This window comes from Lactuca sativa, chromosome 1 (assembly GCF_002870075.4).
Source record: "Lactuca sativa cultivar Salinas chromosome 1, Lsat_Salinas_v11, whole genome shotgun sequence".
Taxonomy (NCBI): domain Eukaryota; kingdom Viridiplantae; phylum Streptophyta; class Magnoliopsida; order Asterales; family Asteraceae; genus Lactuca; species Lactuca sativa.
The window spans coordinates 46,647,168-46,674,985 of NC_056623.2; the positions used below are offsets into that span (position 1 = coordinate 46,647,168).

At 42.7% G+C, this 27,818-nt stretch overlaps 1 protein-coding gene, 1 non-coding gene and 2 pseudogenes across 2 annotated transcripts; 2 read left to right on the top strand and 2 right to left on the bottom strand.

Annotated features, from left to right (window-relative positions):
* The first annotated feature begins 736 nt into the window (after positions 1–736).
* LOC111882931 (U6 spliceosomal RNA) lies at positions 737–839 on the top strand. The gene has a single exon (XR_002847299.1). It is a non-coding gene; the product is annotated as a U6 spliceosomal RNA (small nuclear RNA).
* Positions 840–2,121: 1,282 nt separating this feature from the next.
* Positions 2,122–7,245, bottom strand: LOC111882420 (ABC transporter B family member 19). Its single transcript, XM_023878792.3, has 8 exons — positions 6,211–7,245; positions 6,077–6,131; positions 5,827–6,002; positions 5,567–5,731; positions 5,182–5,477; positions 4,797–5,113; positions 2,597–4,719; positions 2,122–2,521 (listed from the first exon to the last, which is right to left on the bottom strand). The coding sequence occupies exons 1-8, from the start codon at positions 7,243–7,245 to the stop codon at positions 2,174–2,176; spliced, it is 4,515 nt and encodes a 1,504-aa protein (XP_023734560.2). The 3' UTR covers positions 2,122–2,173.
* A 633-nt stretch (positions 7,246–7,878) lies between these two features.
* Positions 7,879–9,004, bottom strand: LOC111882733 (uncharacterized; annotated as a pseudogene).
* A 17,242-nt stretch (positions 9,005–26,246) lies between these two features.
* LOC111882744 (uncharacterized) lies at positions 26,247–26,965 on the top strand (annotated as a pseudogene).
* Positions 26,966–27,818: the final 853 nt, after the last annotated feature.

Below are 27,818 nucleotides of genomic sequence, written 5' to 3' on the forward strand. Positions count from 1 at the left end.
GGAAGGGGCGTCGATGTTTCTGAAAGAAAGAGAAGAGAGAAAGGAGCGAGGTATTAGGGCAAAAAAGGAATAGTCGTTCTCTTTTTTAAGTTCAAACACGCCTCCACGTCTGAAAAATTAAGAGTCATCTAATAAATTAAGAGGCATAAATTCATATCCAATCAAACGGTCTGAATCTAAAAAATTAAGACATTACTTCTTAATTTCTCAATTAAGAGGCTACCAAACAGGGCCTAAGCTTTTTTAAAAATATTTTTAATTTTCTAACTTATAACAATGTCAAAATAAAGTTTAAAAAAAATGTTTGGATTAGTTTATCTAGTGTTAAAACACTATAAGTTGATATGTCTTTTTTAGTGTTTGACGAAATAAACAAAAAAAAGTTCCTAAAGTTGTTAGACAACTATAAATTATAAGGAGTTTCGATAAGTTAAAGATGAGTCGGTTAGAAACTTATCAAAAGAATTTATCTTTGATTCTGTACCGCTATAATTTATTTTTAGGGATAATGACTTAGGAGGGTAATAAGGTTTTCAGTTTGTCCGTATTAGGTCACTAAGGTTTTTTTTGTGCGTATTAGACCAATATGGTTGTTATTACCCTCCTAAGTCATTATCCCTAATTTTAAAGACATTGAGAATATATGACCATCAATAGTAAACTACTTCGTTTAGAACTCGTGTCGTCTCATATAACCTGCTACTCCTCTATATGGCGAAGCTCTTCATCTATAATCGTCCCTTTGGGGACATCCGATAAAATTGGAACGATACAGAGAAGATTAGCATGGCCCCTGTGCAAGGATGACACGCACAAATCGAGAAATGGTCCAAATTTTTTTTTAACCCTTCGTCGTCTTCTCTGGAACCCTCATTCCCTTTTCAAATGCTAACAGAGTTCAATTGCAATTCTTACGTTTCAGTAGTTCATCTATTGAAGTCATGATCAGACAACATGTGGATTCCATGGTCAGATTGATCTTCTTGTTGATGTCTTCAACCATGTGTGGCAAGTAAGGGTGATCTTTCTTTCTACAAAGTCTCCTTTAAGTTACTTTTGTTGTCATTAAGTTTCATGCTTTATAAACTTCCGTTTATGTGTTGTATATAGTTTGTATATGTTTGTTTATGTGCTGATTTTTTTATTCATTTTGCAACTTCAGTTTCTTAGTTCATGTTGTGGTTTTGCTTTTTACAAAATAATTGATAATAGACATCCTCTACAAGTCCCCGTTGGTTTTACATTTTCATTCGTTATCAAATGTAGACATTGATGGGAGATATCAAAGTAAGATTGTTTTTGTACATATAGATGTGTTCATGTAAGCTTAAATGACAAAAAAGAAGTTATTGATAAAATGTTGCATATTTATATAATGAACATCATCAATCATATGAGTTTTTGGATTTAGAAGTTCTGGAAGGGTTGTGAGAGAAGTTTAAATGGAAACAACTATTTTCAGTCAAACAAATCAGTCACATTGATTAGTAATCATGTTTTCTAAATAATTAGAGTTAATGACTTAGGAGGGTAATAAGGTTTCTAGTTTGTCCTTATTAGGTCACTAAGGTTTTTTTTGTGCGTATTAGACCAATATGGTTGTTATTACCGTTTAGAAATAGTCCTTTTTACCGGTTAAAACCGGTAAAATGACTATTTTAACTAGGGGTGATAATTATGGACACGACACGAAACGAAATTAGGACGAAACTGAAATTCAAATTCGTGTTCGTGTCAAGTGTAAAAAACACGATGTTGTGTAGTGTCGTGTTCGTGTTCAAAATTCGTCACGATATTGACACGATTTAGCATTTATTTGTCGTGTTTTTCGTGTTTCTCATGTTTCTCATGTTATGTATGATTAAATATTAATTAAATACACTAATTATTATATTATGTTATTTTTTCGTGTTGTGTCGTGTTTGTTGTTTTTTAATTGGTTCGTTTTCGTGTTAGTTAGAAAAAACACAACATCGTGTCGTGTCGTGTTCGTGTTATATAAAACCTTATCGTGTCGTGTCGTGTTAGACAAAAACAAGACACGATGACCCGATTTGCCACCCCTAATTTTAACTTATATTATACCGATACGAAACATTTTAACGTATACCCAGACCCATATAGCTAAATAGTTCATAAGATTATTTACAGTATACAAATGAGGGATTCTCAATTAACCAAAAACATTAGCTTCCATTTCAGCTCGAGCAAGGCTAGCATAAACACCATCAACATGGGAAGCCATGAGTGTGTCATGGGTTCCATATTCAGACACCTTACCATCTTGGACCACCGCTATAAGGTTGGCTTCTCTAATGGCGGAGAGGCGGTGAGCCACCACTATGGTGGTGGTCCGTTTGGTGATCTTCCTAAGCGCTTCTTGAACATGCTTCTCCGATTCCAAATCCAGTGCACTGGTTGCTTCATCTAGTAACAACACCTTTGATTTCTTCACTATTGCCCTAGCTATTGCTAACCGTTGTTTCTGACCTCCTGACATCTGAATCCCACTCTCGCCGACCTAAAAACCGGCAATCCTTAAGGTAAACAACAATTTAAATTACAAAATGTATTGTGATTTTGTTCAGAATTATACCTCAGTTTCATAACCTAGTGGGAGACCACAGATGAAATTGTGAATGCAAGCTTCTTTAGCAGCTTCTTCAATCTCCGACATTGAAGAATTAGGGTTTCCGAATCGTATGTTTTCTCGAATGGTGCCAGCAAACAAAGCAGGCTCTTGACCCACCAAAGCAGTTTGAAGACGCAGCCATTTCAAATCAAGCTCCCTCAAATCCACTCCTCCCATCAAAACTTTCCCTCGGATCGGATCATAAAACCGTTGTGTCAACCATATGACTGTCGATTTCCCAGAACCACTCCCTCCGACGACCGCCACCATGGTTCCACCTTTCACCTTCAAACTGAAATCCCTCAAAACAGTCACATCTGGCCTACACGGATAAGCAAAACTCACCATCTTAAACTCCACATCATACGGCCTTGATCGTTCCATCGTTTTGTCTTTCCCGTGAATCAATGGCTTACGATTAAGAATATTAAAAACCGCTGGAATTGCAGTAGACGCCATTGAAGTATCTGGAGCAAGACCCGCCAGTTGTCCAACCGAAAACGAGCTCAAAACAAGGATCAGGAAGATCTTGTACACATCTCCAAACGTCGTGTAGTCTTCTTTCACAAGGTAAGCCCCAGAAAACAGAACCAGAGTATACGCAGAGTACATTGCACCTTGAGAGAACCCTAATGCTATCCCTGTAAGTTGCGATCTTCTCACAGAAGTTGCTTTTGGCTCCAACAAAGATTTCTCAAAAGACTGAACGATCTTTTCTTGAGTTGCAAAAGTTGCCACTGTACGAATGTTTGATACTGCACCTGAAGCTATACCACTAGCTTTATCATATGAACCATTATCAAGCTTCGAACCAATGTTGACAATCAAGCTAAAATAGCTAGCGCCAAGTGTAAATGGAGTAAGAATAGTAGCCAAAAGGGCTAATCTCCATTCAAGATAAAACGAGACACTAAGTCCAACAGCAGCTGAGCTCAACCCCATGAAAATAACAGAGTATCTATCTCCTAGAACTGATCTGAAACTTATACAGTCAACAGACAACCTTGAAATAAGTATTCCGGTTGAGTTTTGGTCTGAGTCAAACCAACCCGGTTCTTGTTTCAGCATTGACCGGAAAAGAACATCGCGAACCCTCTTGGTGAGCTTTGTTCCCGCCAAACCACAGAACCCTTGTTGAATCGTCATGGTGAGAATACACCCAAACCCTAATCCGATCAATGCCAAACAAAGGTACCCCACATCTTTCTTCAATTTTGACTTTTCTGGATTGAAATAGACTTTTAGGGCTTGACCTAAAACCAATGGGAATAGAGAGAGAATCGCACCTGCAAGTATACCAAAAATTACGCCAACAAAAAGCAAACTCGCCTCTGGTTTCTGTAATTTCCATACTTGAGAAATCCCGTATGATGATACTTTCTCTGTTTCTACTTGGTTTGCTTCTTGAGCGGATTTCATGTACCCAGATAACGAAATCTCATACACATGGTTTGATTTCAACAGATCATAATTACCAGATGCTTCATGATTTATAATACCCATTTCGCCCTTTTCAGCTACTGGGCTCATTGAAACAGCTTCAGATGCAAGCTTGATGAGAGAAAAGTAAGCTCCTTCTCTTGTCATGAGCTGATTATGGTCACCAATTTCCACAACAGATCCTTGCTCAAGAACAACAATCATGTCAGCATTTCTGACAGTTGCGAGTCTATGAGCAATCACAATTGTGGTTCTTCCTTTTGAGATGTTATCAATGGCGTATTGAACAAGAGACTCAGAGTTTGAATCTAAAGCACTTGTGGGCTCGTCTAAAAGAAGAATCTTAGGATCTTTGATCATAGCACGAGCTAATGCAATACGTTGCTTTTGACCTCCTGACAGCTGGCTTCCTTTGTCCCCTACCTGTGTGTCATACCCTTGTGGTAAATCAGATATGAATTTGTGTGCATTCACTGCAACACAAGCAGCAATAGCATCTTTCTTAGTGGCATTCTCTTTCCCCATTAAAATGTTTTCAAGAATTGTGTCTGCAAACAAGACAGGCTCTTGACCCACCATCCCCATTTGACTTCTCAGCCATTTCACTTGTAAACTTCTTATATCTTCACCATCCACCATTATCAAACCTGCCATTTTTAATTTTTATACCAAGATTAGCTTCAAAACCAAATTGTAATTTAAACTATATCCAGCTCTTAATTACCTTCATTAGGATCATAGAACCTTTCCAAAAGAGCAAAAATGGTGGACTTTCCTGCCCCACTAGCACCAACTAATGCTGAAGTTCTTTGAGATGGAATCACTAAATTTAGAGAATTCAAAATTGGGACATTTGGGCGAGATGGGTAGACAAAAGAAACACCTTTAAGCTCTACTTTTCCACGAACATTATCAAGCTTTCTTCCTAAAGTACTATAAGGATCAATGGCTGGGATTCTATCTATAACTTCAAACACTCTACTAGCTGCTACAGTCCCTTGTGCAAATTGAGCCAAATATGATAAAGATAACGCCAATCCCCTGTATCACACACAAGTTAATTAATTAGTTGGTTATTTAGTTAGTCAGTCAGTCAGTTAGTTAGTTACCTGCCACCAACATTGACACCAAAGAAGCAAGCAATGGCTGCACCACCAGATAACTCGTTTCTTGATACCAAAATAGATCCATACCAGAAAGCTAATGCCCATGTTGAATAAGTAACTAAATATATCACACCAATTCCTATACCCTTTGCAAAACCCAGTTTTTTTCCTACTGGAACTGATTCATCCAATACTGCATCGTATCTTGCTGCTAAATTCTCTTCTGCTACAAAAGAAAACACAGTTCTGATTGAACTTATGGCTTGTTCTGCTATGCTTCCGGCTTTTTTGTAAGAATTCTGTAATAAAACATCAAAAATTAGATGAATATAAATAAATATGTCAGAGTGTTTTTTATGGTTTTATTAAATTTTTAGTTCTTTCTTACCACTTCTTTTGTAGCAAGGCCGACATAGACTGCTTTATAGGCAATGCCACAGAACATTGTTAATGGAGTCACAGCAAGAACTGCTAAAGAAACCTTCCAAGATTTTAAGAATCCAACTGTGTAGCCACATATGAAGGTAAATATGTGATAAATGAAGTGTGCCATCTGTAGCATTTCACAAATTTCACCAAGTCAAACACCAACTAGGACACAAAAGTAGTCGACATAGATCATGTTTTTTTTTCTTAAAAAGATTATACCTTGTCCCCCATAACTTCTTGGATTTGAGCAACATCACTTGAGATTCCATGCATGATGTCACTAGTAGTAATGTCTGTGTCAAAGAAGCTAACGTCCTGTCTCAAAACTGCTCTTAGGTATTTGGTTCTTATTCTATGAGCTGATCTTTCTCCCACCAATCGCCAACAACCAATTTCTATCAAATTATAAGAATCATATTGTTAAATAATTATACTTGATAAAAAGATCCCATGACACAAAGAAACTTACGTAAATACGCTCCAAACACCACTATTCCTGCTAACCCCGCCATTAGCACACAAACCTGATGTTTATACGCCAAAAAAAAAAATTAGATGAAGATGTAGAAGTAACTCAATAAGAGTAAAAAATAAATAAATTACCTTTCTGACATCTTTTATCATCTGGTCCTTGTCGTTATCCAAAGCGATTTTATTGACAAAATTTCCAAAAAGATAAGAGTACCATGGTAAAGACCCTCCGTTTATCAAAGCACCCAAACACCCTATTACTACAAGAAACATATCAAATTTTGTCGAATACTTAAACAACCCAAAAACCCCGATGCTTTTTGGTGCTACAATTTCATCCTCATCAACCTCGTCCCCCTCCTCCACGTAACTTTGAAGATACTGACTATGATTACTATTATAATCATGGCTCCTAAAAGAAATCCCATAAGGACTATTTTGCCCATCATAATCATATCCCCCCATACGATCATGATCAACATAAGCACGTGAAACAGAGAACCATCGGGGATCTTGTTTGTTTCCTCCTGTTTCATTCTCTATATCATCATCATCATAATCACTTATAAAAGATTCAGCATTACTTTTTCTAGGAGTACGATTTCCCATTTTTGCAAAAGTAGGAGACTTAGTGTAACCAGCATTGAAGGAAGTGCTATGTGGCTGATGATTGTCGACAAAGCTTTGGAGTTCGATTCTACCAGGAGTAGGAGACAACACAGTGGAATATTCATAATGTGGATTTGTAAAGTTACGAAAGTTAACATCATAACTATTAGAAGTACGAGAAAGATAAAATTCGTTAGCTGACTGGCGGAATACACGGTTGCCAGGTGTAGGAGCCGGGGAGGGTGAGTGTGAGGGTGTGGGCCCGGCCCATGGGCTTAGAGCTGCACCAAGGGCGGCGGTGCTACGGTTGTTTTGCGGTTCAAACTGCCATGAGATCTCAGCTTGCCATGACCGGTCATTGTCGGAGGCAAAAGGGGTGGTGGGAGGTACACGGTGGTTGTTATGTCGGGTTCTTTGTGAAGATGGGAATGGGTATGTGTGAGGGCTGTAGAATGAGAGAGAAGGAGACTGGTGGGAGCGGGATGGAGTTGGGTGGTGAGGCCGGTGGGTGGAGGTGGAGCTGCGGTGGTGGTCTATCTCGCCGGAAAATTCTGCCATGGAAGAAAGAGGTTACTTACTGACATGCAGAAGGTGGTCAGTCTTTTTCTTGGTTTCTGTTTAAAACATAAGTGGTATGTGAGAGATGGTCAATGATTCGTTTGAGGAATTATATTAAAAAGTTATATATATTTTTTGCAGGCGCTATTAATTTGAAGGTATTGTTTAATGTTTTTGAGTTTTGAGATTTTGGTTGATTATAACTTGTTGTATTTCAGTGTGGCTTCTTCTTCTTCTTCCTGTACTGTAGTTATGAGTATGACATGTTTACATTTTGATAATGATTACCCAACTCTATTTGGCCATGTCCAAGTGTCGTTTGTTTAAGAAGCTCTTGCATGTCAAAAATAGCAAAAATTAATTAATTATATATTTCTTGGTTGGAACAGCAACCAAATGGCAGTCTGAGACTTTAATTAATGTAAGTGCATTCTTTAACTCCAATTAATGGATATTTGAGTTTGACAAAGTCTTTAAACATCGATCAAACTAAATCTACCCAATTACACTAGTGAAAATGGCTTTGTAATTGGATGACATTCCTAAAACTCGATAGATTTTTCAAGTAAGATGCTATAAGCCTATAATAGGAAGAAACCAAGGTTGGATGCTGTATTAGACAAATCAATGAAACTATGTTACTGTTTCTTTTATATAACCTAAAATATAATCAAAGTTGGCTGATGTTTCTTTCATGTATTGGTAAATACCAAATGATTTATTACCCTCTGGTAATCCCTTTGCCTCTTCAAGGCGAAGAAGCTAACATGCAAAACGGGTCAACCGGTTAGTCAAACATCCATGGAAGAAAAACAAACCACAAGAGGGAAGCTTAAATATAGAAGCTTGAGCCAAATGGCAGTCGACCCTTTTAGGACATTCTTTAACTCTAATGGCCGTTTGACTTTGACAACGTCTACAAACATCAATCAAACATAATGGCAATAAAAAAGAATCCACATCAGAAAACAGAAACCAGTTTCAATGATTTTCAATCTCAGTTTGAAGTTTTGATTATCATACTAAAAAAATCAACAGAACATTCCACAAACAGGATATTAGAATCATCAAATACAATAAGATCTGATTACTCCTCATCTTCATTGTCATATTGTCTGTGGCATAACAATTGTACTCCATTTCTGGACTTAGATGGCTTCTTTTTAATAGAGAACTTCATGCTGGGAACAAAAAAAAACTGCCACCTTCTCCATTAGTCGACTTGCTGGTTTTCATCATCGGAACTTCTTGAGAAATCTTCATGCTTCTCTGACTTGAAGCATCGCATCAACCCTTCCAATTTCATGTCTTGACTTCATGGACTTGAGTTCATGGAGTGTAGAAAGAATGTCCATACTTATTTTGAATCACACATTCTATTCTCCATCATTTTCATCAAATCTCCCTTCTCTTCAACCTCTTTTTCTATATACCAGGGCTCAAAATTTCTCGCAGCCCCTAACTCCAAAGCATAATCGGAGTTTTGAGGGTCTGTTGTTTTGGTTATCTCGGCTAAACACTGTGTACACTTGAAATAAAAACGGTATATTTTAATCCCTAGATAAGTCTCGCCAACATTCTCTTCTTTACGTGAGTTGAACTTAATGTTCCACATGTTTTGCAGCGGATGCTCATCGGAAGCATATCACGTACCTTTTTTTTTGCTGATTCTTCATTTCTTCGGCATTCTCCCCCTTGGAATTTTTGCCGGATTAAAATCTGGCAGATAGTAGTATTTTTGTACCTTTCTCTCTCCCATCTCTTCTTTCTTTCTTCCTTACCGCTCAAACACCACTATCTAATAAACAACAATGGAAGGCAACAGTGTCAGTGGGACGTTGGAGAATCGAGAAGATGGTGGTTTGTATGCAGCTGCGAAATGACGATCAAAGACGACAATGGTGGTGGGACGATGGAGATCCGAGGGTTCTCACAAACAGTCAAGTCGTAAAACTTTAGGAAGATAATAATCAAGGGAAGACGAATGAAAAACTAATTATGCTATACTTTAAATCTCGCCCGACGTATGAACAGTAACTTTTTGAATGGGAAGTCTTCCATAAGAGATTGTAATTTTCCTCTTTCCCCCATTTCTCATCTCTCTCGGGGACTTGTTCCCTCTTCAACTCAACGCTTTAGCTTTACATATAGGCATTTTTATTGAGAATGCAAAGATCCGACCTTACCTTAAAAAAATAGCCAATATGAAGGAGCTGTCACAAATAGAGTTTGAGTACCACTAGCCATTTGACTCAGGGGCCTTCCTCCACCACTTGGCCTTCCACCACTTGCAGACGCGGTTCTCTCGTCGTGAAAGAAGTAATTAAAGTTAAGCCTCGGGTCAACCCATGCTCGTTGTTGCATGCATAGCTTTCTAGAGTATAGATCTAATGTCATTGTTGTTGATAGCAGTTTTCTCAGGTTTGGAATGAATTTTGCCTCCAAATGTGTTTGTTGTTCCTCTCCTTGCATATTGCATAGAAAGAGTGGATCACCTCTCACAAAGTGATATTGCTAGGATAATAGGGTCTCATTTCTCTCCCACTCTCAATGTGGATTACTTTTATAAAGCTCATCTCTTCACCATCTTTTGGCTTCTTGGTTTAATGGTGCCAAATCAAAATCACAGTGTAGCTTTCTTAGGATCATGCTAATGAGTGTGCTTGTTGACATAACAAACTATGCGATCCTCCAACGAAGCAACCATAAATCCGATCTGAATAAAAATAAAATAAAAGGCAATTTCATTATGGTAGTATGGAACTGAAAGTTCCAATAGGAGCATATAGATCCGTGAATGGATTTATAGGTATAGCCACTTCACTCGTGTTCGCTGTTTCTTGAAAGTATATATTTTTTTTTTCTGGGAACACTTTCAACCAAAATTCTTATGTTTGCGATTCTTCATCCATCGATGCAGAAAATGCTCCAATTTTCCATTCTCATATGAGGCTGGAAAGTTTATTGGCAACAGGTCGACACGAAGTGATTCATCATCCTGAGTCGATTGTTAGTTAGGGACGGCCCCTCCTGAAGATTCAAAGAGCGAGCACTTAAATAAGAAAGGCTTGTAGACTCGTGACGCTGAACGAGACATTCGGAAACTAAAGCACACACTAGAAAGTGCTTTGAAAGGTGTCAGGAGGTACGCGGAGTCAGAGCCCAACAACAGTAGGGCTTCTAGATCCAAGGCATGTTATGATATATTTTGCTTCCTAAGGGGATCTCGTTCGTGCTTAGTCTCGAGACTCTAATATGATAGAGAACTCCCTATTTCTATTATTTAGATAGTCTCCGAACTTCAACCCTAAGAGGCTTCATTTTGAGGTTGGAAAAATTCAGCCACTCAGTTTGGTACATCTTGTTCAGGTTTGCCTCTTGCCACCTTCCTCTTCCAATCAGATGCTTACAACACCATCTGAATACATGTTGATTTATTAATACATCCAGGTTACACTTCCTTTCATCTTTACGACATCTAAACACCATCTCCTGCTTTCTCTCTTGATAGCACCTGTGTTTGGTTTGTTGCGGCCCAAAGCTCCAAATTGACAACTTCATGCATCCATCTTCATTTAAGATTGTAATTAATGGTTATCAGCAAGCTTATTGCAACCTGCTTCATCTGAAGGTTTGTATTATGCTATTTGTTCTTTGGTTTACCATGATCTTCTTTCGGGAGCATAAATGAAATTACAATTTTTTTGTGTTCCGGTTTTGATTGTTCTTGATGTGTTTGGTTCCACTTTTCTCTTTTACGAAGATTACAGGAGAGTTGGTGCTTAAAAAAGGATGAGGCAGTCTAACAAGAAAGTTACTGGAATTGCTATCATAAGTTCGTTTTACTCTGGTGGTCCTTTTCTTTCTTCAAGCTAAAATTTTACAATGTTCTTCATTTTAATTTTGTGCTTTGGTTTGATACAAGGTAAAACCCACTGCACTGGGTTACAATTGGTTTTTCAAAAGTAAATTTTACAGTGCTCTTTATCACATCCTCCTCAGCAGCCTTCATCATCAACTCTTCCGCCTCCTGCTGCCCATGTTGTTCCTTCACTCGGACCTCCAACACTTTCTTCTCCTCCACCAAGACTTCAACTCATCGGGAAAGACGCTCTACTGACCCGTCCAAGTTCACCACTTGCTCCTCCATGGATGCCTTCTCTCCGGCAAAGAGGTCAGCACGTTCCTCGAATTTATGCTTCTCCTCCTCCAGCCCCAACAATTTCTCCCTTAATTCGTTCCACTTGGCCTTAACAAAGGCCAACTTCGCTAAATCCGAACTTACATGGTGGAGCCGCCGAGCAGCAGACACCAAGTAAGTAACAACTTGCACCGCTGCGTACTGGAGACTGTTGGATATATGAGAGTTGGATAGGAGCTCCAAGGATTCGATAGTGACATGAGGGAACGCATGTCGGCCCCACTCTCGAGTGAGCCTCCACTCCGGGATGTAGACACTAGGGGCCGCCAAGGGCAGGGAAAAGGAACTTGCAACAACATTATCCTTCGCTAAAGGCGAAGTAAAATCATAAGCACATTGAAACCCACCTTTAGACTCCTTCTCGAAGACGCCTTCCCCGGGGTCAGTAGCTTCCTCCGGTTCTTCCTTTGGTTCACGAGGCAGTTTAGTCACCTCCTTATTCATTCTCCCCGACAAGTTCGGAGCGTCATCATCGAGAATGTCCACCACAACATCGGACTCCCCCAGCAGGAAATCCACATTATGTATCTTACGAAGACGCCTTCCAATAGTGCTAATACTGACGCCTTCAGTAAGTGGTCGGGGAGTCCAACCAGGCTATCCGCCGCTTGGTAGTCGACCAACTCCCTCCAATTGCCACCTCCTTCGCCATCTCGTCCTCGAGGCCAGGAAGTAGAGGATCATCACGAGAAAAACCCTCAACAGGCGCTTCAACCAAATCATGGTTAACCTGAGGACCATATCCTTGCCCCACGATAACGGTAGGAGAAGCAAGAGCCATATCATGATCAGTACTCACCGGTGGAGGAAGTATCTCCACTAAGGGCACTTCTCGATACTGGAAATTTCACTAGAACCTACCCTGCAAGACCATCTCGAAAGGTATGATCCTCTCACGACCTGCAAACAAAACAACAAAACAAACAATACACATAAGGGAAATCAGAAAAACTCCTAACTTTTCCCCTTCGAGATAAAGGGGGGGGGGGGGGGGAGATGAATACTCACCATCCTTCTCCACGAAGAACTGAGGCATCTTCCCACGAGCCCTACAGGCGGCGCTCATACCGACTGCAGCCAACATGCAATCCTACCAATCATCCCCATTAAAGGAAATGATCATCAACGCTTGTGCCACAATCTCGCTAGCACCCCACATTTGAGGCGTTCGTTCGGAAAAAGTAGTCCTGTGGGAGTAGCCATAATCGACCAAGTTGCGATTCACCCATAACCACTTGTCTTGCCAATTCTTCTTGGGCACATTCTAGTTAATGATGAACGCATGGATGCCCCGTTATTGAGAGAAATTATGAACCTCAAATTAGATAGAGGAGTTAAAATAGTACTTGAAAGCCCAGAACTGGGGAAGCACTCCCAGGGCTCGACAAGCCATTTTGAAACCCACTATCTTGTTGACGGCATTGGGAGTTAGATCATCCACAGAGAAGCCGTATTGATGCATGATCTCGTCAAAAAATTTGGTCGTCGGCAGCCTTAGACTTGCCTCAAAGATCGAATTGGAGACTCCAACGTTACCCTCCGGCGGGTAAGAAATGATCGCTCCCTTTTGAGGATATTACACCTCGTGCTCAAGCAAAAAGCTAAATCGGGTCTGCAAGGCCTTGAATTCACTTGATGTTAGCTCAATCCCGGTATTCGGTGTAGCCATTACTTCCCGATAACAAAAGTGAGATGAGAGAGAAAATAAACGAAGAGAATGAACAAGCAGTTGAAGAATAAGAAGCGTAAAAAAGAAAATCATCCATGATAAGGAAAGTTTTAAATACAAAGCAGGAAAACCGAATAGTTATGTAACATCCCAAAAATACAACCCAAAAATTTTGTTTGGAAACATTACTAAACCATAATATCAAAGATAAAAACCATGAATCGTGTATCTCAAATGTCATCATAAATTATCAAATCAAAACTAGTGTCAAGATCATATCAAAATATCAGAGTCAATCTCCCAGGCTAAACTGTGGTGTGTACCATGCCATCATCACGAGCCCTTCCCTTTGCTAGCTGAAGTACCTGAAACCAAAACTGAAATTGTAAGCATGAAGCTTAGTGAGCTCCCCCAAACTACCACATACCATACAATAATATATAAAGCACATACTGGGCCTTGCCCACTGCATCAGACCGAAGTCCGGAACTAACTAAGGCCTTGCCCACTGCATCGGACCGAAGTCCGGAACTAACTAAGCCTTGCCCACTGCATCGGACCGAAGTCCGGAACTGACTGAACATAGCGTAACATAATCATAGAATATAATATGAACACATATACTGCATACTGCATCGGACCATAGTCCGGAACACATAACACATACCATGCATGTATCACAAAGACACCAAGCATATTGAACTACTGCATCAGAATGTAGTCTGAAACTACTGCTAACTAAAGGGGCCAACATTGTGGCCGTAGACCCGTTCCTACTGGAAGGAAAACTCACCTCGTAAGGCTGGCTGCTGAAATGTTGCTCGGGAACTGTGTGACTACTGCTCCGATAACTCCTCGGCTACAATTCCCAAAAGACACTTAATCAAACACTGATAACTAATCTTAGGGTAAAATGACTATTTTACCCCCTGGTGAAAGTCAACAATCCGTTGACCTGACTCGCCGAGTTGGGCCGCCAACTCGTCGAGTCCCTATCTTTCCTTCTATTCCCCTTCTCAACTCTACTCGTCAAGTTTAACCAAAACTCGACGAGTTCTCCTTCTTTACTGACATCCTGCCAACCTTCATCCGACTTGCTGAGTTGTATTATTAACTCGTCGAGTTCACCTTCAACATAAGAACACGTCTAGTCTGTGACTCGCCAAGTTGTAGGAAAAACTCGTCGAGTATGTTCTTACGGGTAAGGAGATTGCCTTGGACTCGCCGAGTCAGGGCGTAGACTCGCCGAGTCCCTCTACACTCAGATCCATGTCTCAACTCACTGAGTCTTTACTCCACTCACTAAACAGACTCACTACTACTGAACATGGAATCTATGACTCGCGACCTGACTCGTCGAGTCAGAAGAACGACTCGCCGAGTCCTTTGCATGCAGTTTCTATTCAGTCGATTCTAATCAGTTTTAGTGCATCCAATTCATAGATATGGGTTTCTGGGACTATTTGAACACATAAAGTTGTTAACTTTACGTGTATCTATGATGCAATGAATCAATAACACTCAAACTTGGCTATTATGAGGGTTACTTGACTAGAACAAAGCCATGGCTGCCAAAAGGTGGCCTTCGTGAGCTCGTGGAACTCAAGAGAGGCTAGATCCAAGATATGGCTTGATTACAAAGCTTCATCACTAGGTATTTGGGGTTTTTGAGCTCTAAACAATCAATTTGGGGACAAACTAGATCTAGCAATACAATAACCAAGATGAAAGCTTTATTACTAGAAAGGATGGCCAAAGAGGAGTATAATCTGGATCTACTTCTTCTTCCTTGAGTTCTTCTACCTTCTCCTTCTTCTTCTTTCTCAACAATGCACCAAGATTCCTTCACAAGGGCAAAGATCACTCACACACACACACACACTTCAAGGAGCCTAGGGTTTCAGGAATAAGTCTCCGAGGGGTGAAGGAGGCTGGTTTGGGGCTATAATGGTGTTTAAATATGGTACACACCTTGAAAATTAGGGCTTCATCCAAACTGGCGGACTCGCCGAGTCCGGAATATGGACTCGTCGAGTCGCCACGCCAACTTCACGTGCTAACCCGCTACTACTCGACGAGTTAGGGCTACTGACTCGTCGAGTAGCTTCTAAAATAAGAAGGAAAATAATGTTTTAAATGCATACCAGGAACGCAGCGTTACAAGTTACAATGATGAAACCGTCTGCGCATATGGCTTCATCACATCTGTGGGCGTTAGAGCCATCTCCGTTGAACAGGTGTCTTGATCTAAGCTAGAACAACTCAGCTACACCAGGTTAACACTGACATTTACTAGCCTATGGGGCTTGTTGATGTATCCCTCTAGGAATACATTAAAGATAACAAAACAATTATTCAAAGGAAGACTTAGCTAACAGTCGCTACCCAGTGCAAGTGCCAGGACCGGGCTCTCGCCCTCGCGGCCTCGCACCTAGCCCTAGCGCTAAGATCCAACTTAGAACGAGAAACTCTGGTATATAGCAAACCAAAATAGTATTAATTGCTTCCCATAGCAACAAGTGTAGCACTCAGAGCGATGTCCTGTGGCAGTTCTGCACCAATAGCATATGGGACGCCTCCACGTCTTGTCGGCCCAGACAAGACAAAAGGTACTGTCGGGGACATACTCCTACGACGACAGGTATAAAAGAAACCCTTCCTCTTCAGAAGGAGGGATCCCATAATTCTCTATCTTACTCCTAAACCTAATTCTCTCATAAAACCACTAACTAGACCATCGGAGCTTCGTTTCGGGACCATCTTCCGGACGAAGACCGACGTCGGTTCTTTCTTTGTTGTGATTCTCATGCTTAACCCAAACGAAGCCATTCCTAGACGACATTAAGCTTGGAGCACATATCACAAAAATGGACATGATAAAACTTTTAATTACACTTACCCATCTGTTCGAACAAGCCCTGAACTTTTTCTTTGGATTATCCTCCCTTCTAAATGTCCAAATTCGTGAAGGGCTTCCACATACACAATGATTTGCATCATCAAATATCTTTTTTGTAGATAATGAGTTGGACATCAATGATTGAGAGGAAGAAGAAGAAGAAGTAGCCATTATAAGAGATCGAACACAGACGTCGCTTGTTTTTCTCTTCTCCAAGCCGTAAATCGATATATAAAGGGCAATTCTAATATATTTATTCCATTTCATTAAATATAATGTCATGTCATTTGTCAACTAAGTGTATACCAAATGAATCTGGTTGCCTCTAATGAGAATTGAACAAAAGCATAAGTTCACTGGCCCGCTGAGTTTTTTTGAACACACAAAACATGATTGAGATTTTTTGAATGGTTTTGAAACTTCGTTGGTCTTACAAGTCATTTTTACGATATTTAATTCAATGTCATAAGCCTGTCATTCATTGATTTTTATTAACAGGTTGATCCTAACGAGAATTGAACAAAAATATAAGTTAGTTGGGTTTTTTTAGACAAAAGGTTAAGTTCGTTAGTTTTTTTTGAACAAACAAAACATAATTGAGGTTTTTTTAACGGTTTGAAAACTTAGTTGTCCCTGTAAGTCATTTTTCCATATCTTATAATATATAAGCTTTGACCGCCCAAAAGATACTACCTATACATTGTTATGTTCGTCACTTTTCAAACCAACAATTATTACGTTTCTGTTCGTATATATTTGTGCACGAATAACACTGTAACACCCAAAGTCAGGAAGGCCAAGAAAGGAAAGGAAACCCTAATTTTAAGGGACGACTCGGCGAGTCCGAGCGGGATCCGGGTCGAGGAGTAAGTGACCGACTCGGCGAGTCGGCCAAGGAGACTCGGCGAGTCTGGTCTGTGCGAGGAAAACCCTAAATTCGGGACTTGGAGCCTATTTAAACGTCTCATTCTCTCCCCTATGGTTCCTTTACTGCCTCTTTCACCCAGAACATCGAACCCTAAGCCCCATTGTTGCTCATTCAAGCTTCCAAGCCTTTTTTTTAGTGATTTGAAGGAAGAAGAAGAAGGGGAATCATTGAAGCTTCACGGATTGGCCTTAGATCTGAAGATTGGGGAAACTTTCTGAGTTATTGAAGGTATTAAGTCATTTCCCTCCTTTAGATCTATTATGGTTGCGAGTTTTGGGGGCTTTTTAGCCATGATTAGCTATCCATTTGAGTTAGAAGCCATATCTAAAGTTGCTACTTCGGATCTAAGCATATTATGGTCTTGAGAAGCATAAAGTATCTATCCTTGAGTTGATTATGGAGCCTCTTTGCCTTAAACCCTAGGTTATGGTGTATTTTGCCTAGATCTCCTTCTCTACACGTAAAGTTTGCATCTTTACGTGAGGAATAGGCTTGGGAAGGGTAGATCTACAGTTTGGAGTTCATGCATGACTCAAAAGTCCTCTGCATGTATGAAGATCTGAATGGACTCGGCGAGTCCTTTGAGTAGACTCGGCGAGTGGCATGAAGATTTGGAGGAACTCGACGAGTGGGATGAACAACTCGTCGAGTCGGATGGAGTTGGGGAGGAACTCGGCGAGTTGGAAGAACAACTCGGCGAGTCTGTTGAAGGTTGTCTTGGACTTGGCGAGTCTGTTCTTGGATTCGGCGACTCATGTCGCGAAACCCCAAACCCTTCGAGTTGAGACTCGAATCAGTGAGTCGAGTGGAGACTCGGTGAGTTGGACAGGTCAGGACTCGGAAATCGGTAGACTCGGCGAGTCGAGTTGCGAATGGAAGGACTCTGAACATATGAACTCGGCGAGTAGGGTTGACCTGGAAGGTTGAATTTGACCAGAGTTGACTTGGTTGTCTTTCGGGGGTCAGTTAGACTCAGTGCTGCATTGATATTGGTAGCTCGGGGAGCGAGTGGAGCAGAAGTTCAGAGAGTTGTCGGGCAGCGGCTAGTGGGATCATCAGCAAGTTCAGCCAGTGCAGGTGAGTTTCCCTTTTGTGTGAATGGGTCTACGACCATAATGTCGGCCCATGTAGTTATGAGTAGAAGACCCGGGGGTTAGCCCTAGGCACAATATGCTAGTATGATATTCAGGACGAGGTCCAATGATAGCGGGCGGGTGCCCAAGGAATTGTTTATGTGATAGTTTATACTTGTTGTCTGTGTGATGCTTGTATGTGCCTGGTAGGGAGGTGAGTGTGGGCGAGGTCCCGCAACTCACCAATAGCAGAGTGTGGATGGTGTTCCACATCTCATTAGCAACAGATCAGGGGCGAGGCCCAAGTTAGGAAAAGAGTGAGTGGGGCTGGGCCCGTATCTCACAATCAGTAGGAACATGGACGGGGTTCAATGACTCATCAGTAGCAGGGGCAGGGGCGAGGCCCAGGATAGGCGAGGCCTTAGGACAAGATCAGTTCGTATGTGTTTAGCTTATGTGTTGTGATATGTATATGTGTTATTATTTGTTGGCGGGCGAGGCCCTGTGATAGGCGAGACCTAAGTGAAACAGATCTGTATCCGAGTGGGGCTCGAAGCCAGGCGGGGCCTGGAGGGGCGGGGCTGTTGTAGCGGGCGAGGCCCGAGGTAGGGGGAGAGGCCCAGGATAGCAGGCGTGGCCCAGTATGTGCAGTATGTGGTTATGCATGATATGTGGTAGGGTGGGCAACTCACTAAGCTTCGTGCTTACGGTTTTCAGTTTTGGTTTCAGGTACTTCCGGTAGCGGAGGGAAGAGCTCGCGGTGATCGCATGGCACACACCATAGATTAGACCGGTTGGGAATGTTTACTCTGATAACGAACATGTGTTTTGGAAATTAATACTCTGTTTATGTTTTGGATTGATGACTTTGCTTAAAGTAATGTTTTATTAAAAGAAATTTTTGGCTCGTATTTTTGGGACGTTACAAGTTGGTATCAGAGCCTTGGTTTGAGGGATTCGGACATACCCTCAGGTGTGTATGAACTCAAACTAAGGGATTGGGATAAAAGTTTTCAAAATGAAAAGACAAGTTTTGTAAAAAGAGTTTTAGAAATGAAACAGTTTTTCGAAAAGCGAAAAGAATTCAGAAAGAAAAGAATTTTGATAAGAGACAAGGGTGTGGTGCATGCAATCAGCCGAGCTCAAGTAAGTACCCCAAAATACCCATATAAGTTTATGTTATGATTATCAGTTAATAGAACAACATGCTAGATTAGGACTAAGGATCTAGGGATGATGTCTTATGTGCCTATTATATGTGCTTTGAGCTGCATGATAGTGCTGATCAGACAGTAGTAGGATAGCCTGTTTAGGTTATGCCTGAGTTTATGAGTTTGTGTGAATTTATGAGTTTGTGTTGCATGCTAGTTCAGTTTCTTGCTATGTGGATATGATTGCTTGAGTATGTTGTGGTTAGATTTTCCCTTGTCTGAATGCTGCTTGCTTTGTGCATTATGGGATTTTGAGTGATGGGAGTTAGCCATTAGGTGAATACGTCACGTCACATGTGATCAAGGATGAATAATCTCAGAGTGCTGGATTTGGACCTATTGCGCAGCTCTCGTTTGAGTCTAACCATTGTAGGGACGAGTCTTTTACTCGGAGGATTATCTGAGCCTCGTCACATGTGATGGTATCCAGGTAATGGCTAATTGGCATCACAAGGAGACCTTCAGCAGCTGAGGACTGGTTGAGTTGAGTCAGAGGTTTCCCTAGGGTAAGCCTAGGATGAGATAGTGCTGGGAGCAGTAGTAGTGGATAAGGGACCTGGTGGAGTCGAAGCAATTCCTGAGGAAAGTACGGATAGATGTGGAAGGTAGTATGGGCCCGTACTACTGAAAATAGAGGATCCGTACTCGATTCGGGAAAGGCCGAGACAAGACCGGGAACCTGGTAGGGTGTGTTTGGTCTCGTATCAATGATTAGTATTCTGATAGTGGTTGTGGTACATTTTCAGCACGGTGACGTTGCGAGAGAGACAAGCGGGTGGATCAGGCGTCGGAGAGGGATCAGGCTCGGTTTCAAGGGCCGAGCAGCTCGAGGAGCGAATGAGGGAGTTGATATTCACCGAGGTTACGCGCAGTATTCTAGATCAGACTCCTGTGATCTTTGGCACGATCATGGAGGGTATATTGGAGATTTTGGATGAGAGGATGGGAGCCTTCCGTACCAAGATGATGGCTTTGATGGGAGCGCGTACCTTGACATTTCGAGAGTTCAGGGCTTGCGGGGCACCGGATTATCATGGGGCTAGGGACCTCATCGCTAGTAGCAGATGGTTGGCTGATGTTGCCAACACGTTCCGTTCGAGCCGGTGTCCTGAGGAGGACAAGGTCAGACTCGCTTCATGTCTTCTGAAGGACAGAGCGAGGGATTGGTGGGAGGAGATTGGTCATGCTCTGGGGGGATGATGCCACGTTGGACGCGATGACTTGGAGCGATTTCTCGGCCAGGTTCAGGGCGGAGTTTTCGCCAATTATTGAGGTGCAGCAGTTGGCACGGGAGTTTCAGGATTTGATGCAGACCACTGAGACTGTGGCGGATATCACCGCCAAGTTCAGGGAGAGGGCCCTTCTTGTACCGCAGTATGTCGCGGATGAGGAGATGAAGAAGGCCCGATATCATGAGATGTTGAGGGCTGACATCAGGGAGTTCGTGAGCAGATCCGGCTGTAAGACGCTGGAAGATATGATTTCTCGGGCCAGGGAGAGGGAAATTGATTTGGAGCAGATCCGAAAGAGGAAGCCGGGTGAGGTTCAGGTAGCCGCAAGTTCGGGAAAAAGGCCCAAGGGATCGGATTCGAGATCGAGGGATTATCAGGACCGCAGCCGATGCGGGAAGTGTGGCAGGGTGCACGGGGGTGCGTGCAGTAGTGGTAGCGGCGGTGAGTCTGGCTGCTTCAAGTGCGGTCGGACTGGTCATTTTAGCAGGGATTGTACTGCTACCACGACACAGGGATCAGACTTGTTATGTTTTCACTGCAATCAGCGGGGCCGCAAGAAGGCCCAATGCCCCAGTTTGTTTTCAGCAGGACGGGTGATGACACCTGCCCCTGCAACTTTGAGGATCACAGATGGCCGTTAGGGCCGTGCAGAGGCACCTGCGGTAGGAGGCAGGGCTTTTCAGATGACTACCTTGGAGGCGCGAGCAGCATCAGACGTTGCAGGTATGCGATTTCCGTTTTCAGCTCTTTTATTTGTGCATGATTATATTGTTATGGTTCTGCATCGTTATCGGTATGAGTATTTTATTTTTGTGCGGCGTGCTTGTGATCGAGTTATATGCCATCTGCATACCTTGGATATTTGAATGGTATTTTAGGGACATGCTCTATTGGGGAAGGTTTCTTAGGATGCAGTAACTGTAGCATGCCTGGGAGGGACTTGGTATGTCTCGCTAATTCGGAGCCGTATGATCTTAGAAATGGATTGGTTAGATCCCTAGCTATGGTAAGCTTGGGGTTCCTCAGCAGGTTGTTTATGGAATGGTAGCGAGGATGGGGATTTCTTTTCGAGCATTGAGCATCAAGGGTTAAGCAGGATCGAAGTGGGGGAGAATCCTCCGAGCGGGCAAAGGTAAGAGCATACAGATCCAGAATGAGTGTGCGACCTCCGAGAAGGAAAAAGAAGTGGTACAACATTGATGGATTGAGAAGTCCAGGGTTGGGAGCTTGAGAAACTCCCCCCCCCCCCCCCCTCAGCCAGTGCATGTACTGGTGATGGTTAGTATGTGGTTGGGAATTCAGGATGGGGGGATCTCATGTAGGGCTCGAGTGAGTCAGAAGGAAGATCTTGAGAACGGATAACATGGGGGTGCTTTCGCATTAGCAGTCAGTGGTGGAAAGTGTTGTAAGACTACGGGGCAGCCGTAGCATTCACTAGCAGTCAGTAGTGGAAAGTGTTGTAAGACTACGGGGCAGCTATAGCAATCACTAGCAGTCAGTAGTGGAAAGTGTTGTAAGACTACGGGGCAGCTGTAGCATTCACTAGCAGTCAGTGGTGGGAAGTGTTGTCAGACTACGGGGCAACCGTAGCATTCACTAGCAAACGGTGATAGAAGGTGATGTAAGACTGCGGGCAAGCCGTAGCATTCCATAGTAGCTTCGTTGGCGGAGTTGGGGCGAGGCCTTTATCTCCTAGTGATCAGATAGGGATCAGGAATGGGTAGTGGATGAGAATGATAGGGAGCTGCCTGTATAGCCCTAGAGAGGTGAGACCTTGGGAGAGGCCGCTCCAGGATATAGTTGGGTGAGACCCATGGGCGAGGCCCGTAGGAGAATAGCAGTATAGGTGAGACCTGAGAGCAGGGTTGCTCAGTAGTATGGTCGGGTGAGACCCGTAGGCGAGGCCCGAGCGAGAATGGCTACCCAAGTAGGGCTAGAGGGATAGAGGTGGGTGAGACCCGTGGGCGAGACCCGTGAGTTTTAGCAGCACAGGTAGGACCTGGTAGGGACCTTAGTGTCAAGATAGGGGATCAGGGATCCCAGGAATTGTAGTGCTTGTATGGCAGAATAGATTGAGCAGTTATAGGTGGTCGAAGTTTCTTCAATAGTCGCTGGGAGCGACTAGTAGTTGTGTTGGGACAGCGATCGGTGGGAGACGGTAATCCAGATATTGATAGGTTGGTAGGGACCAGGGTGGTCTCAGTTCATCCGGAAAGTCAGATGAGGAATAACAGAATTTCCAGTCAGTAGCAGTGCGGGTATGCAGCGTATGGTGGAATTCAGTTAGTTCATCGTGGGGTGCTCGACACCAAATTATAGAAGAAAGAAATGCCCATTGGATACTGGCGATAATGACCCGAACTGGAGGCAGCGGGAGTAATGAATTGGTGAAGATAGGATCTTCGCAGTGACAGAGGAAATAGTTGGTTATGGAGCATTGCCTTGGGGAGGCAAGGAAATCGTGCAAGGAAAGAAGGGGTGAACCCCTATGGGTTCAGTGCAGTACTCGGTGAGTACCAGAAGGATTGTCGGTTGAGTAAGTTGTGTTTCCAGAATGTTCAGGGTCAGGGTTGACCCGAGATTTTTATCCACAAGGATTAATGTTAGTCGGAATGACCGGGCGAATGACCAGTGAAGGTAGGCAGCTGGTGATGGATCATTTAGTGGAATATTGGAAGCAGATCGCATGCGGTGGGCCATAGCAAACTTCGAGGACGAAGTTTAGTTTAAGTGGGGGAGAGTTGTAACACCCAAAGTCAGGAAGGCCAAGAAAGGAAAGGAAACCCTAATTTTAAGGGACGACTTGGCGAGTCCTAGGAGGAACTCGGCGAGTCCGAGCGGGATCCGGGTCGAGGAGTAAGTGACCGACTCGGCGAGTCGGCCAAGGAGACTCGGCGAGTCTGGTATGTGCGAGGAAAACCCTAAATTCGGGACTTGGAGCCTATTTAAACGTCTCATTTTCTCCCCTAGGGTTCCTTTACTGCCTCTTTCACCCAGAACATCGAACCCTAAGCCCCATTGTTGCTCATTCAAGCTTCCAAGCCTTTTTTTGAGTGATTTGAAGGAAGAAGAAGAAGGGGAATCATTGAAGCTTCAAGGATTGGCCTTAGATCTGAAGATTGGAGAAACTTTCTGAGTTATTGAAGGTATTAAGCCGTTTCCCTCCTTTAGATCTATTATGGTTGCGAGTTTTGGGGGCTTTTTAGCCATGATTAGCTATCCATTTGAGTTAGAAACCAGATCTGAAGTTGCTACTTCGGATCTAAGCATATTATGGTCTTGAGAAGCATAAAGTATCTGTCCTTGAGTTGATTATGGAGCCTCTTTGCCTTAAACCCTACTTTATGTTGTATTTTTCCTAGATCTCCTTCTCTACACATAAAGTTTGCAACTTTACGTGAGGAATAGGCTTGGGAAGGGTAGATCTACAGTTTGGAGTCCGTGCATGACTCAAAAGTCCTCTGCATGTATGAAGATCTGAATGGAATTGGTGAGTCCTTTGAGTAGACTCGGTGAGTGGCATGAAGATTTGGAGGAACTCGACGAGTGGGATGAACAACTCGTCGAGTCGGATGGAGTTGGGCAGGAACTCGGCGAGTTGGAAGAACAACTCGGCGAGTCTGTTGAAGGTTGTCTTGGACTCGGCGAGTCAGGTCGTGAAACCCCAAACCCTTCGAGTTGAGACTCGAATCAGTGAGTCGAGTGGAGACTCGGTGAGTTGGACAGGTCAGGACTCGGAAATCGGTAGACTCGGCGAGTCGAGTCGCGAATGGAAGGACTCTGAACATATGAACTCGGTGAGTCAGTAGGGTGACTCGGCGAGTAGGGTTGACCTGGAAGGTTGACTTTGACCAGGACTTTAACTTTGACCAGAGTTGACTTGGTTGTCTTTCGGGGGTCAGTTAGACTCAGTGCTGCATTGATATTGGTAGCTCGGGGAGCGAGTGGAGCAGGAGCTGCTACTTTGGATCTAAGCATATTATGGTCTTGAGAAGCATAAAGTATCTGTCCTTGAGTTGATTATGGAGCCTCTTTGCCTTAAACCCTAGTTTATGGTGTATTTTGCCTAGATCTCCTTCTCTACACGTAAAGTTTGCATCTTTACGTGAGGAATAGGCTTGGGAAGGGTAGATCTACAGTTTGGAGTCCATGCATGACTCAAAAGTCCTCTGCATGTATGAAGATCTGAATGGACTCGACGAGTCCTTTGAGTAGACTCGGCGAGTGGCATGAAGATTTGGAGGAACTCGACGAGTGGGATGAACAACTCGTCGAGTCGGATGGAGTTGGGCAGGAACTCGGCGAGTTGGAAGAACAACTCGGCGAGTCTGTTGAAGGTTGTCTTGGACTTGGCGAGTCTGTTCTTGGATTCGGCGACTCATGTCGCGAAACCCCAAACCCTTCGAGTTGAGACTCGAATCAGTGAGTCGAGTGGAGACTCGGTGAGTTGGACAGGTCAGGACTCGGAAATCGGTAGACTCAGCGAGTCATGGATTGACTCGGTGAGTCGAGTCGCGAATGGAAGGACTCTGAACATATGAAATCGGCGAGTAGGGTTGACCTGGAAGGTTGACTTTGACCAGAGTTGACTTGGTTGTCTTTCGGGGGTCAGTTAGACTCAGTGCTGCATTGATATTGGTAGCTCGGGGAGCGAGTGGAGCAGGAGTACAGAGAGTTGTCGGGCAGCGGCTAGTGGGATCATCAGCAAGTTCAGCCAGTGCAGGTGAGTTTCCCTTTTGTGTGAATGGGTCTATGCCCATAATGCCGGCCCATGTAGTTATGAGTAGAAGACCCGGGGGTTAGCCCTAGGCACAATATGCTAGTATGATATTCAGGACGAGGTCCAATGATAGCGGGCGGGTGCCCAAGGAATTGTTTATGTGATAGTTTATACTTGTTGTCTGTGTGATGCTTGTATGTGCCTGGTAGGGAGGTGAGTGTGGGCGAGGTCCCGCAACTCACCAATAGCAGAGTGTGGATGGTGTTCCACATCTCATTAGCAACAGATCAGGGGCGAGGCCCAAGTTAGGAAAAGAGTGAGTGGGGCTGGGCCCGTATCTCACAATCAGTAGGAGCATGGACGGGGTTCAATGACTCATCAGTAGCAGGGGAAGGGGCGAGGCCCAGGATAGGCGAGGCCTTAGGACAGGATCAGTTCGTATGTGTTTAGCTTATGTGTTGTGATATGTTTATGTGTTATTATTTGTTGGCGGGAGAGGCCCTGTGACAGGCGAGGCCTAAGTGAAACAGATCTGTATCCGAGCGGGGCTCGAAGCCAGGCGGGGCCTGGAGCGGTGGGGCCGTTGTAGCGGGCGAGGCCCGAGGTAGGGGGCGAGGCCCATGATAGCGGGCATGGCCCAGTATGTGCAGTATGTGGTTATGCATGGTATGTGGTAGGGTGGGGAACTTACTAAGCTTCGTGCTTACGGTTTTCAGTTTTGGTTTCAGGTACTTCCGGTAGGGGAGGGAAGAGCTCGGGGTGATCGCATGGCACACACTATAAATTAGACAGCCTGGGAATGTTTACTCTGATAACGAACATGTGTTTTGGAAATTAATACTCTGTTTATGTTTTGGATTGATGACTTTGCTTAAAGTAATATTTTATTAAAAGAAATTTTTGGCTCGTATTTTTGGGACGTTACAAACACATCAATCGATCTTTGCATCAACGGACTAAGGAAGCCCGTTCATTAATCTAGCTTCTTCTCGACTTCCATCAATGGAGTCCCTTTTTACAAATGCAGTCACCCATCTTCCATCTAGAATCACTTCCACCTAATTCACCATGGTAATATATATGCCCATAGTCCATAGACATACTCTCGTAATTTTATGGGTATGAAACAAAATAACCATAGTAATTGTTTCTGAATTCTGATGTAGGGTGGACAGAAACTCGTGATCTTCAAATCACAGAGAAGATCATTGCAAATCTCCCATTGCTTCAAGACCACAGTTTCATGCTCAGCCGTAAGAATTTAATAACGTTCAAGTGCTCCGTTCAATCTTCACTGTAATTGTAGCAAATTCTACATCGTTATCTTATGTTCTACAGGCTGAACCAGAGACTCTGAAGATAATGCAGACCATCATTGCCAAGCAATTGTCAATCAATGAGACCACTATTGCCCCCAACAACCAAATTCGTTGATCTTGGTGCGGATTCCCTTGACACCGCATGTTTTTTTTCCTTCAGTTTTCTTATGATGATGATGATGATGATTATCATGGAAGTATGGTTGCTTATTTAATTGATTCGTTCAAACAGGTTGAGATTTTAATGGCTTTGGAAGAACAATTTGGTGTGTCGATTGGAGAAAATGGAGCTAAGAACATCTCCACAGTTCAAGACGATGCTGACCTAATTCAGAAAGTAAAAGCAGCTGATGCTTAATTAACATAATTTTGTTGGAAATTTTCTGATTATTTTTCTAGGTGTCAATCTAGACCTCCCAAATAAATGCAATTAGTTCAAATCTAAAAATGTTATGAATATCACAAGTTAATTAACACTACTAGGTGTAGGCAACATGTTATTATATGTTATCACACCCAAATTGTCTACCTCATCATCCTAGTCATAATTTGATGTTATAACACCAAAGATTGAAATGGGCAACACCAAATAACATGGGTTGACACGTTTTATTTTCTATTTCTTTTATTATTATTATTTTTTGAATGTTTTAGTTTCTATTATTCTAATTTGTTTTATTTTTTTTATTCATTTCATATATTTCTAATTCGTTTTATTTTTTTTATTTATTTATGTCATATATCTAAAAAAACATATAAATTAATAAAACATAATTTCATTAAATAGTAAACTAAAAATACCATACAAACCAAAAAAAACATTGAAAAAAAACACACGATAGTCCTAATAATTTAAAAAAAAATCACTGACAAACTATTCTTCGTCCAAGTATTTGCTCTCGTTCTTTGCCTTCATCCTCCGTATTACTTCAGCTCGTCTCGGTGGTAAATTTTCTTCGTTTGTCGTAAGAATTGTCAAATCCTTCGATATGCAATCTTCTTGGGCTTCTCGACGAAGGAAATCCAAATGCTCCTGTTGCAATTCGTATCTTTTATTTGCGATTTCCGTGTAGGCGTCGATTTTTTTTCATTTCCTCGTGCTCTCGAAGCCGACTTTCATTCTCCTCCGCATGTCGTTGAGCGCGCTTCGCTTTGTCGCGCCCCATAGGTCGTCGTGGCGGAGAGATTTCCTCGATGTCGTCAAACTCATTCGGGATCTCATCGGTGTCCGCGTTGAGGTCGATGTTCGTGTGTCCGTTGGAAACGTCAACCGAACCCGAACCACGAGACCTCTTGGATTGTTGTTCTGATGATGTTGGCG